The 12,957-nt window shown below is 37.7% G+C and overlaps 1 protein-coding gene across 5 annotated transcripts; it reads right to left on the bottom strand.

Moving 5' to 3' along the window:
* Positions 1-17: 17 nt before the first annotated feature.
* Positions 18-11,827, bottom strand: LOC123315005 (poly(U)-binding-splicing factor half pint). 5 transcript variants are annotated; one of them, XM_044900525.1, is made up of 11 exons: positions 11,604-11,628; positions 11,374-11,491; positions 11,201-11,287; positions 9,782-9,839; positions 9,183-9,242; positions 8,959-9,119; positions 8,139-8,197; positions 5,343-5,687; positions 3,294-3,681; positions 912-1,602; positions 18-363 (listed from the first exon to the last, which is right to left on the bottom strand). In XM_044900525.1, the coding sequence occupies exons 6-11, from the start codon at positions 9,013-9,015 to the stop codon at positions 254-256; spliced, it is 1,650 nt and encodes a 549-aa protein (XP_044756460.1). In that variant the 5' UTR covers positions 9,016-9,119; positions 9,183-9,242; positions 9,782-9,839; positions 11,201-11,287; positions 11,374-11,491; positions 11,604-11,628; the 3' UTR covers positions 18-253. The 5 variants fall into 5 exon arrangements, with proteins under 5 accessions (XP_044756460.1, XP_044756459.1, XP_044756457.1 ...); XM_044900524.1 differs by having other exon boundaries at positions 9,183-10,597; XM_044900522.1 differs by lacking the exons at positions 8,139-8,197; positions 9,782-9,839; positions 11,201-11,287 and adding an exon at positions 8,331-8,377 and having other exon boundaries at positions 11,604-11,827.
* Between the last annotated feature and the right edge of the window lie 1,130 nt (positions 11,828-12,957).

Raw genomic sequence — 12,957 nt, 5'->3', positions numbered from 1 at the left:
AAATAAGTACACTAAGATATTTGAAAAAAAAATTTATTAAAATATTTTACAGTTGCTGCTTCGATTCAGGAATATCATTGAAATTTTCTTGCCAAAGTCGGAATATTTACAATTTTATATACAAAACTAAAGAAAAGAAGCTGAGCTTTATATAAACAGAATTAGCAAATAATATTTTCATCTTATACTAATTCTTCAACATTTCACATCCTACACAGTAGAAAGTTAGCGTACTTCGAAATGTTCATTCGCCCTATCCAGAAAAATCGCTGTGATCGTATAACGTTTGATCGTAAAGGGATGCTCTAACCATTCTACCACCAAAATACCTTCCGTTCAAAGCGTCCCTTGCAGCTTCAGCCTCTGCAAAAAAAAAACATTTCGAAATTGAGTTGTCATTTCGAACCACAGATTTTTCTAAAAATTAGTTCAAAAACATTTTGAGAAATCTCTATGGCCCAAATTCAGAACACATAGACATATAGACATGGACTGTGCCTTTCCTTTCTATCTATGCATGAAATACGGTCAAAAAAAGTGACAGAGAGAAACGCACGTCGGGAATGCAGTTGTCTCTTTTTAGAATTTTGATTGGTCTACACTCACCTCTATGTGAACAAAAAAGAGACAGGTAAATTCCCGACGATCATTTCTCTCTTTCTATAAAAAAAAGCCAATTTCATGCTGACATTGCTCAGTCTATGTCAGAACATGACAACCACTGACAGCTGGAGTTTAGAAAGATTTCATCAACAACCATAGACATTTCTATGAATTAGTTCAAAAACACCGAAATATCTCTATGGCAACTTCAGATCTCAAATGGAGGTTATGAAAATTCTGTGAAACAATGAACGTGAAGAATTTAGGTGAGTATTTTTTTTTAATTTTACCTATCAAGTATAACCAACCTTTTGTCGCGAGAAACTCCACGAAAATCTTGACAATGACATCGTCCTCGTCGCCTTCGGACTGTTGCTCGTTATAAACAACCACCCTCTCAACCGCCCCGTACTTGCTGCACTCCTCCTGAATTTCCTCCTCCAGAGTCTCGTCCACCTCGTCCGGCCCCACCATATTCCTAAGTATGACGACCCTCGAGTCGACCTTGCGCATCAGCTTCTGCATGACCAGGTGCCTGGCGTTCTGGCCCTTTATCGACATGTTCTCCTGCTGCTGCAGCGTCTGCGGCTCGTTCTGATCGAGCAGCTTCTTCTGCAGCTCCTCCTGCTGTTTCAACTGCGCCTCCTGCGCCCGCTTCAGCGCGTCCTGCGCGGGCGTCGTGATCGGCATGGTGGGCGGGGCCAGGGTCACGACCGTAGGGGGCGGTATGATCGCCTGGGGTATGGTACTGACAACCGGCGTTACGATGGTGGGCTGGATGACGTTCGGGAATTGCGGTATGGCAACGCCGGGGGGCGGGATCACTGGCACCACCGCGGGGGTGACCACGCCGGATACGGCCGCGACCGGGGTCGCTATGGTGGGTACGGCGACGCCCGGGGCCCCGATGGTCGGGACCGCTATGACCGGAGGTCCTATCGTCGCGTTCGGCACTGTTGGTATGGCGACGCCCGGTAAGGCAGCGGGGACACCGGGAACCTGCGAAGAATACTTGATAATAATCGGGAGAAATAGGAGGTGGGTTATTAGCAATATACTTCATTCACTTTTATTTTAGCAGTCGGTTGGCCATGGAAATTTGACACATTTCACTCTGTATAGTACGAAAATGTGGGGTTATGAAGCTTGTCAAAACATTTTTGGGTTTTAAATCAACGCTATGTTGCCCGTTCTACGTAGAAGTTTCTATTATTACGTATTTTATGACGATGTCGAATCTCTTCGGAAAATATGTGACGAACATAATTGAAGTTTATACAAACTGATTTGAGGCATACCAAATCCAGTTATTTGCATGGAACATACAAGAGATCAGTATAATATCATAATATGCACTAGCTTGAGGAGAGTTAATGTTCGTTATCTTCTTTGGCCTACATCATTAGTAGATTTCAAAAATATTAACTCGAAGATGAAATGCATATGATGCAATGGTTGGGAATGGGTATCTCCCGAAGGAATTAACAGATAATTACAAGAATGCATCAATACAAGTACATAAAAGGAATTGAAGGAAGTTTCAAGTTAAGATGAACTTCACCTTTGAACACAAATTTCACATGAATAAACAAGTAACAAGGCAACTTGCGCATATTTGTGGCTATTCATCTTAATACATTGATGTAATAATAATAATTAGGTATTTATTAGTACCTTAACCCTCTAATACCCAAGTCCGCCTTGAGACTGGTTGCATATAAGTGATTACAAAATTATTCTGCCCATGTCCGCCTTCAGTATAGGTTCATTTTGTGAGAACAGGTGTTAATGTAAATCAGTTAACTATTTGCGAAAAAAAGATGTAGATTACTTAAGCTAATTTGAAACTATACGGAAATAATTATAAAAAAGGAAAAAAAACTTGGGCATTTGGGAATTCAAATGTAGATTGCAGCGACATAGTGGTGACAGTTCGAAGTAAAAAGTTAATGCCTTTACGTCATTTTTCTACGTTCCTCGATGTAAACCATAGACCTAATAATACATTTTATTTTATTAGGTCTATGATGTAAACAAACAAATGACAAAAGTGCCTTAACTTTTTATTCACGAAAATAGCCACCAGAGGGCGTATCGCTTGTTTTGAATTCCCATTAGAGGGTTAAGACATTTACATTGTATAGGACAACTCAAATGAAAAATAGAAAAATCCATTTTAGGGAACTTATTCTCCGATGACATTTATTGAAAATCCTGTAGTAAATTTTTCGCATTAATTCACTCAAACATAAAATTCTCAAATGCCACCACTTTTTCGGGTCTCCCAATCGAAGGAAATTCTTTGTCATCCTCTTTATTCACAATCTTTCTGATTGTGGAAATATCAACCTTAAATATATGTCGTTTAGATTCAGATGAAACATTATATAAATTCTCTTACATTGAATATGTTCGCTACCGTCTGACGTATTGTGGATTCAGAATATCAGGGTATAACTATTTGAATGAGCGGACCTGAATTCTAAATTGCACTTCCTGAAACCCTGTCTCTTTTTTCAATCACTTTCGGCATTTTCGTAATAAAAATTGATATTAGTTGTGGCAACGGTGTTATGACATTAACGACATTTCATAAGTGCCAACCTAACTTCGTTCTGGTTACAAAAACTTGAGAAAATTATGTCATGGCCAACCGACTGCTAAAATAAATTTGAATGAAGTATACTTACGGTGGGAATGGCGATGCCAGGCGGCGGTACGACGGCCGGTATGGCCGTCGTGACGGCGGGCGGGTTCAACTTCAGTCCCAGCGCGACCGCGTTGCTGGCCACGGCGTCCATCGCCTGTATCTTGGCCGTGGCGGCCGCGGCGGCCACGGCCGCGGCCGTCGGCATGGCTCCCGCGCCTGCGGACGGTCCCAACGCCCTGTTGGGCGGGGTTATGGCCCGGCCGACGCGCAGGTACTGTCCCCCGAGGTCGAAGAGGTTCATGCTGGATATGGCCTCGTTGGCCGCCTGCAGCGTTTCGTACTCGATGAAGCCGTAGCCCTTGTGCTTGTGCCCGGTACTCCCCTGGGCCAATTTGCAGAAGGTGATCGGTCCGAACGCCTCGAACACGCTGAAAACACAAGAATTCATCAACTGGCTTAAAAAAATCATCGATATCTCGACCGTTTCAGAATAGCCGGAATATTCTTCCACGAATCCTTTGGGGTAAGTCTGGAGCTCTTCCCCTCTATCTGTACAAGCTTGAATCCTTATAGTTGGGGAGCCGAAGAAGGAAATTCGGGATTTACTCGAGCGTATCAGATTAATATAAGGGAACATACCTTGGACCCTGTAGAGTACCTCTACCAAAAATTGGACCTGTATATAGGAGGAATTGTCTAGGACAGCCTGTCAGAATAATAAAAAAAAAAAACGATCATTGTACATACTCGAGCGTATCAGATTAAGATATATATGGTTAATTATATGTTGAAAAGTACATATTCTCTTAATCTGACAATTTAAGCGTGTCGAAAATGTGTGGGAGGGCACCAAAGTTGCAAAAAAAAAACGTCACGTGTACATTCTCGAGAGCGGTGGCTTTTTTTCTTATTTTGAAGCTAAAGATTCAAGAATAACGGAAAAATATAATTACAGTTTTAGCAAGCCGAAACAATGAAAATTGGCCATAAAGGTCACAAAAATCAGTTTTTTCGAATTATCTCCTCCCCTGGGCTTCAAATCTTTTTCGCATTCATTATAAAAGTTGTAGAGCATAACATTTTCTACAAATTTTGTCCCATGCAATTTTTTCCACGTTCAAACGTTTTTGAGATATATGGAGATCAATGCGAGGCGTTTAGCGATACATGTTGAAGCGAAAATTCACTAGTTGGAAAATAGTACATTCTAAAGTTCAGTCACAGACAACACTGAAATTTTCGTGACTAATTTCGAAATTGTCATCGTAGAAATACCTTGTCATTTTGATAATTGGATGAATGTAGATTAGACTGGGATTCTACATTGACCTTGCTCTTTCGCATGTGTGGCTAAACTCCTCGCCCTTATCGCCCTCTAACTCGAGAACGGTTAAGAGTATGTAAAATTGCTTCAGACAAAAGTTGTGTAGAATTTTATTATCTACAACTTTCATAATGAATACAAAAACGATTAGAGGTGCAGGCAGAGGAATATTCGAAAAAAAAGCAGTTTTATTATCTTCAAACTGTCAGATTAATAAAACCCCCCTGATTAGTGTCAGATTAATGGGTCAACACGTCTACAACACAGAGATTAATAATCTATATGAAAATCTGACACGCTCGAGTATGTACAAGTAACGAATTTTTTTTCAACATTTTCAAAGGACTGCTGTGACCGTGACCTTCCGTCACGTCCAAATTGTCAGTCCCTTGAAAAGTAGCTTCCTTTGGGTCCAATTAACATATCCTCCAAAAATCTGACACGCTGGAAATTTTTTTTCACCATTTTCAACTCTTCCGTACGGCCAGTCCCACCGCGCAAACTGTCAGATAGACATGAATTCATTATCAGAGACACGTAGAGCATAAACAGTATCTTAATCTGACACGCTCGAGTATGCACACCTGACGATTTTTTTTACATCTTTGAGACCCTGCAGACGCTTTCCCCACCGCTGAAAGTGCTTACATAATAGAACTTTTTTTTCTTTCTACCATCTAAACTTTAAAATCCACGACGCTTGAGTAAATCCTGACTTAACATCGTCGGCTCCCCAACTATTACTCAAAGTAAAAATTCACAAACCTCTTAATGTCATCTTCGGTCAGGTCCGGATGAATGGACGAGACATAAATACGATTGTACAATTTGGCCTCCTCCTGTATCTCGTCGATAACGGTCTGGGCCTGGGGCATGTTGCTAGGTCTCCCGACCACCTTGATGTTCCTACCCCCTATCATAACGCCGTTCATCTGCTCCAACGCCAGATGCGCAGCCTCCGGTATCTCGTATTCGACGAACGCGAAACCCTTGTGCTTCTGCGTGACCGGGTCCCAGGACATGTTGATCGACTTGATCGGTCCAAACGGCAGGAAGGACTGCCTGATGGTGTCCTCTTTCAGCTCGAAGCTGATGCTGCCCACGTAGACCCTGCAAAATCGCCAATTTCTGAATGGGTCGACAGGGGAAAACGAGCGAAGCTACAACATGTTTGAGTTACGTAGAAGGAATTAATTTGATCAAATTTAAGGTTAAGTTGGTCACTTAACGTCCCTCTCTCTGTGGCATTCGGATAGGTTCAGATCTTATCAGCATAACCATCACGAATCGGAGAAAATTGAATTTCCTCGACGATTTCTTGGTCTGTAAATCGTCATCATAACCATGGGACTGTGCCGAATTGTTCCAATCCTGGAAAGTTCGGTACAAGTCTCGGATCAGAATGCCCTATATTGGGATATCATCGGCTCAGATACTATCAGCGACAGATGTCATAAACCGGAGAAAATAATACATTTTCTCGTCGATTTCCACATAGATTCCTCATCATTGCCGAAAACAAATCATCAAAAACTTATTTTCACTTCTCCGTAACTCAAAACGGATGCGATTTGTTAGTCATAGAAACTGTCAGTATCAATGAGAATCAACACCGGTAAAATATCCTGTTGTAAAGGTTCTAAACTGATGTTTGTACCTTGGTACTGCATTCCCTGATAATATTATTTTTGCTACATACAAATCTAAATCTTTCAAAGTTTTTCCAAGTATTATATATGCCATTTTAACCTTGGAAACAAGCTATATTCAAGGAAAACAAGCCATAAACTCCCTTTTTTCATTAAATTTGGTGAATGAAGTAGTATTTAAAATATATTAAATGAGTAACTGCGATTTTGTTTGAATGAATATTGAATTTATTCTCTTGATTTCTATTTCATTTTCCAAAATGATAGCAGCCATATTAGCTTTCATATTCATTAATCAATTATTGTTGTTTCATTCCGTACAATTGTTAATGTTGGCAACAAAATTCTCTTCAGAACAACAAGCTAAATGTATATTATGTGATTCTGTGGATCTTTTAAACAGTATTATATTCAGCCAAAGTGCCCAATTTTTATAATTTCACAGATATTTTTAATTTTTGAATATCAAATTAGTCGGAAACAGCGCATTATACGAGGATATGAAGGTTACTTTAATTTTCAAAAATTGTTCAATATTCATTAGTCTGGGTTCAACTTTTTCTAAAGAGTTGGGTTCTTTGAATTTCTGGTATTTTTAGTGTATGTAATGAAGAAATGGAAGACGTGGGTGAAATTTTGTGTTCGGAGAAGAGTCATCGTATCAATCGAAAACTATCGTTCCATTCGATGAAATCATTTGTGAGATACAATTGAATGTACAGGGTGGGCAAAATTGGTGTAATACCTGAACTACAACTTCTCAACCCAAAGAGATCGAGAAAAATGAATGTACCATTCATGTCGTCTTTTTTCGAGAAACTAATAATGCGATCAACTGCATTCCTCTATCTTCTTTTGTTTTTGAGTTATAGGCCAAAATTTAAATTTGGGAGATTCAACTTTGGTTATTATTTCCGTTTCTGTTTGTGCTAGGATGTTGGAATGAAGACACAATACAGACACTTTTTTGATAGCAATCCAGTGGCGTACTATGATTTTTTCCTACAGGTTTATTTGGTGAGCTATAACATAAAGTTGTGTCTTATGAAAACAGTAGTTTACAATGACTTAGAAAGAATCGCCATTTTTATACTGTTTCAGAAATATATCATACATCACCCTCAGTCTTTCTAAGTCATTTTAAACTACTGTTTTCATTAGAAAAAAATACATCTTTGTTATAGCTCAGCAAATATACCTGTTGGAAAAAATCACAGTACGCCACTGGATTGCTATCAAAAAAGTGTCTGTATAATGTTTTCATTTCAACGTCCTAGCTTAAACAGAAACGGAGATAATGATCAAAGTTGAAATTTTAATTTTGACCTATAACTCGAAAACAAAAGAAGATAGAGTAACGCAGTTGATGGCATTATTAGTTTCTTAAAAAAGAACAACCGTAATGTGCCATGCATTTTCCTCTACCTCGTTGGACTGAAAAAGTTGTAATTCGGGTATCACCAATTTTGCCCACCCTGTACAAGTCAAACACTCGCCCTGTATATGGCTCAGTAAACTGAAACCTTATCGAAATGGGGCTAAGTTACTCGTCTTCAAATGTTGCACTAATTTGATTTTATAAGAATAGGGTTTAGGTCTTTGTTCTGTTTTTGAGTTTCGATTGACTAAATCGGTATGAACGCAAAATTTCCTCAATGTCTCAGAGACCAAATCCTTCAACAAAATCACTTAAACTTTCTCCAATTTTCATTTGAGACACCTTGTATACCATATATGACCGAAAAAAACCAACTGTTTGGAGGATATCACGTTCAAAGATCATAATCGATGAGAAAGATATCCATTATGATTTTCCCTGTTCCACTACTAACTTCTCGTTTTTAAAAAGGACTAAAACCACGATACTTACAATTTCTCTGACCTGAAAAGATACTAAAAAAACGCTGCTAACCTGCACATGAGGGCGAGAGCCTGCTGACGCTGTACTTGGGTCCTCTGACTAGCCATTTGCTGCAACAGAGGAGCCGTTTTGACATTTTGCTTAAAAACATTTCTATTTCTATTTTAAAATGAGTTAGAAACGCGGGGGCGAGCTCTCGCCCCCCAAGGCGGTCGCTGCGGCTCCAACAACTAACGCACTAACCTGCACATCAAATTTAGCACTTGATGACGCTGGAACGTTCTATTCTTCTGCGAAGCAAAACTTTATTAGTAGTTCCGGTGCAAATCGACATGTTCAGTGGTCAAATGGGGGATGGGGGCGCAGATAAGGCGTCTAGAATTCGACCAGTTCAAGCCCTGATTGGAAACAACAAACTTTGATGCTTCGGTTTAGTTGCTGTTAACATTTCCGAGCAGAACAGTCAAGAGACAAGCAATGGAGTCGAATATTCAGCAGAGATCTCGATATGATGAACCTCGCGAGCTTCATTTCATCAAAATTGTAGTTTACACAAATCCCAAGCCAATAAAATTAGTGAAGCATCCTTGAGACTTGTTGGAGTCGGTATTTCGCACAAAAAGCTGGGATTTTCATTTGTAGTCCAAGAGATGGCAATAAAAATCCATCATCACAAATAAAATAAAGCATATAAGGAACTTTCTAAGCAGACTTTAAACATCAACTCCGATTCAAAGGACTAGAATGGCTCGGAAATCCAAAAACCGATTGTTAAAAATTAGCGATATTTCATTCGTAGAATGGACAGCATTTACTGAACACAACCAAACAAAATCAGAAACATTTTCAAGATAAAAATGAGTTTGCTTACCTGTTGCTGATGAGCTAAAGTCTGCTTCATAAGGACCATTCGAATGCTCTGTTCCATAGCGTATTTTTTAGCCTTGTTAACAGAGTCAGATTGATCCGATGACAACTTTGGCAGTGTGCCACCCAAAATTCCAGCGATTGAGTTACTTCTGGCACCTGGACCTGAAAAAAAAGGCACAACATTAATTATTATGTCGAGGGAGATATTTACAATGAACAACGCACCTGTAACTACTTCACCGGTTTGATTGATATCATAGATATATTCCACACCCTGTGTCCCATCTAAAACAAACATCAGCCTTTAAAAAAATCATCCAGAATGTGTCGTTTAAGTATATTCGTTTCATCGAGATTTCAAAGTGTCTACCTGAAGAAATGGCATCAGAAGATGTTATAAAGCTGTTGGAATAAAATTTCCACTGAGAAAATTTTATTAATTCATGAATGAATTAAAAGGATATCTTCGATATTAAAACACCAAATTTTTTTCATTCTCTTATCGTGTGGCAAATCGATAAACAAAAAACAATGAATTCAATTCAAGAATTTTGAATAACTTCTTCTGTGCCAGAGTACAAATGAAAACCTGTTACAGTGTAGATATTGCTTGGTATCAGCTCACTGATTTATTATTGTTTACAATGAAGGCAAATGTGAAAACTCCTAAGAAAGTATTTTAGTGCAACTCATCACTGTAACATAACAACTTTTTTCAAGAGAAACGATTAATAGGAGATCCGCACAGTGTGAAAATTCAGACACAAAGTAAAGAACTCCAAAATATGAAAGGGAATTTTTCGTATGTTGATCGGGAAAATTACATTTTTCTTCCGCTGAAGTAAAACCGGCAAAATCCGAAGTCTTCTCTACTCACTGAACCTATAAATAAAAGGAAATGATCCACCAAAAATATGATAAAAAACATGAAGGTCATCAGGAAATTCCTAAAATCATAAAAAAATATAAAAGCATTTCCCACAATAAACACCACCAGCTTTCTGATCGAACAGTTTCGAATAACATCGGAATAATTTAGATGGATATCCAACTACTGGCTCGTTTCATTCGTGCGAATTGCTACTGTCCAACTTGTCCAGTTAAGGATCGCAGTACACCATGACGCTGAGATGTGGAACAATTTCTCGTTAAATCTGAAATTTAGACAAACAAAATCCAGGATTGAGCAACTCCCACACGAGTTAACGTTCAATAACTTTTCATTTAACTCAAATTAAAAAAAAAAAAATCATGAATTTGCAGTTTTCTTCCAAATTTTCTTCGTAAAATACACAACCATATTCTGTAAAACACGATGATGTATTGATTATAACAACGTTTATAAATTAACCGAGTGCATGAAAACTGTCACATTTTTAGGACATGTTTATGGGCCCCCTTTATTCGCAATAAATTGATCAATCATTCAAATAGCAGCCTTTGATCTATAACGATCAAAGATGTATTAAAAGAACATACATTCACATCATTTTCAAAATGTTGGCTCTCAGATTTGAAGAAAAGAGAGGTAGATTATCTACTCTCTAAATAACGAAAAACTTTCAGCAACTCTTGTGTCCTGCAGAGGTTGACAAGGCACTAGTTAGATATTCTGAACGGGAGCAACTAATAGTATGTATCTGGAAACACAAAGAGAAAATAGAGATGTCTCAATAATGGGATTTCATCCTAATGGACTCCGTTTCACAAATATGTGTTTGTACTAAACTATTCGTATCAATGGAAGTAATGGGGATTCCCATTTTCACTACTAAACTACTGCTTTTTTAGCGAGAAATGCAGAATTGAGAACTGAAATCCAGTGTGGAATTCTCCTCAACTTGGACTATACAATAAATGCAAACTCAATGATGGTGGGCACTTACAACTGTCAAAGAATTATTTCATGTCTTCATTACCAAATAAAAGCTAGAGATTCTCTCTAAGCCATCTTAATTTATTTACAAACATAACAAATATGTTGTCAACATTGCCCAATGCTCAAATAAAAATTAAAATCAAATCCTCACAATCATTTTTCGTTTTTGAGCACTTTAAATGAATTTTTCCGGGAAAAGTTGAAATTGAAACGATAAATTGTGTGCAATCGGAAAATTCAATAGTAAGAATGGGACACCCCATTGAAACTTCTCTTCAAATCATCTGAATTTCTGAAGGTACATTAAATTTACATCAAAACACATATTCGAACACCGAGTAAACTATTCTTAGGCAATTCCTACCAGTAACCATGCAGGCTATGGTTACAACAGCAATTCAACATCAACTCCAAGTTTGGTAACGTGCTGGCTGTCTCATTTCTGCAACATCTCAAGTAGACATCACACATTAGTATGGGTGTCCCGTACTTGAGGCTTTTAACCTTTTAATTCTCAGTACAAAGTGTTATACTTACTACTAGATTCCTCCGCGATCTTTTCTTCAGGAACTGAGGAAGTGGGGTTTGGTGTTTCCTCCATTTCAACATCCTGCGTTGGGTTTTCGATTTGTGTCTGCGAAACTTCTTGTGAAGGCTGTAAATTGACAAACGCTCATGAAGACAATAAAACAGTATATTAGGATGCAATTGACAACAATCCAACTAGAACTAATACAGTAGTAAAAATAAAATTCAAATTATCCTACCGTGTCACCATTCAATTGATCTTGGTATGTAGTAGTCATTGTATTATCAATAGTTCTAAAGCACTACAAAGCAAGATCACAATTAGGAAGTGAAAATACTATAAAACAAACAGCAAGTGACAATTCAGTCAGACAATAATTAAATAAAAAAGTCTATATTTTATATTTTCATCACAAGTTCACAAGCAGGTAAACCATAAAGTAATTATACGTGTTCTGTGCATTAAAACAATATGGCGAATTTCATAGAACCCCACAGATTTATTCACAGAAGAAACCTAATCATATGATTTTCTATGAAAGCGGAAAAAAGAGATTTTTTTATTTTTTGAATGATTCAAAGTAAAATCTTTGATTGAATACTTCAGTCAATGACCCCAGTTGCCGTCTACAAAAATTTTCACAACTACTGTTGACAACTAAGATGGGCAACCATACATACAAGGTCTAGTGTGAACCTCAGTATGATGTGTTGCCTGTATCAAAATATTGACGGCATTCTTCTGCTATTATTTTTTTCCATCTACCGAAATTCTGAAAGACAGGAAAAAATTATGATATTGAAGTGCCGTACATGTTCTCCGAATATTTCGAAGTCGCGTCGCTATAGATCGTCGCTATAGAATAATTGTCTAAAGGCAATACGAAGAAAAATACTTCTGGTAAGGCAGAACCGATTGCAGTTATGAGTTTATCGAGCTCAATCAACTTATATGAAATTCTCAATTTGAAAAGGATGCGATAGAAAAAGTTTCGTATGCCAAATTGGTAAAAGTTTAGATTAGTGCCCACCTCCGAATTTGTCGTCGATTTTATCTTAGATAAAGCATTGTATGAAAAATCGATTGGTACATGTCTCAACTTTAGGAGACTTGTAGTTTGGGAGATATGATTTTTTGAAGTTCCTATGAAAATTGCGAATATTCAATCAAATTGTATCATTTTCCCTGTTTAGCGCTTAAATAACTAAGTCCAATCGTTTATGCGTTTAATTAATATCTTAAAATGGTATTTTCATGTACAAATATGATTTTTCACTGTCCCAACCTAAACTAACCTAACCTAACCTCAAAACCATTATTTATATTTTCATCGAAAATTGAAAAATTCCCCACATTTTTCGGAATAAACTAACTGAAAACGTTAACTCATCGAGTTCTCTTAAGTCTAACATTCGAATTCATTGAAATTGATGAAAAAATCGAAGACTAAAATCCAAGGTGGGCGCTAAAGTAAACAGGAGCCGCCAAATTTTATAATGATGTATAGTGTTGGTTATTTTTTTATCAGAATGAAAAATCCAAATTAAAATTTTGTCTCGCCACACAACTAGCACTGGCAACTATACATACAA

The sequence above is a fragment of the Coccinella septempunctata genome, chromosome 6, assembly GCF_907165205.1.
Source record: "Coccinella septempunctata chromosome 6, icCocSept1.1, whole genome shotgun sequence".
Classification (NCBI taxonomy): Eukaryota; Metazoa; Arthropoda; class Insecta; order Coleoptera; family Coccinellidae; genus Coccinella; species Coccinella septempunctata.
The sequence above is the reverse complement of the archived record's forward strand: the minus strand, read 5'-3'. Positions and strand labels throughout refer to the sequence as shown.

What these genes read in the sequence shown, in the direction of transcription:
- LOC123315005 (XM_044900521.1), bottom strand. Translation starts at nt 11,642, where the DNA reads ATGACTACTACATACCAAGATCAATTGAATGGTGACACG. An exon ending in CTTTAGCTCATCAGCAACAG is followed by an intron (nt 8,198 to 8,958) that starts GTAAGCAAACTC and finishes CCTCTGTTGCAG; the next exon opens with CAAATGGCTAGTCAGAGGAC. An exon ending in GGAGTTTCTCGCGACAAAAG is followed by an intron (nt 364 to 911) that starts GTTGGTTATACT and finishes TTTTTTTTGCAG; the next exon opens with AGGCTGAAGCTGCAAGGGAC.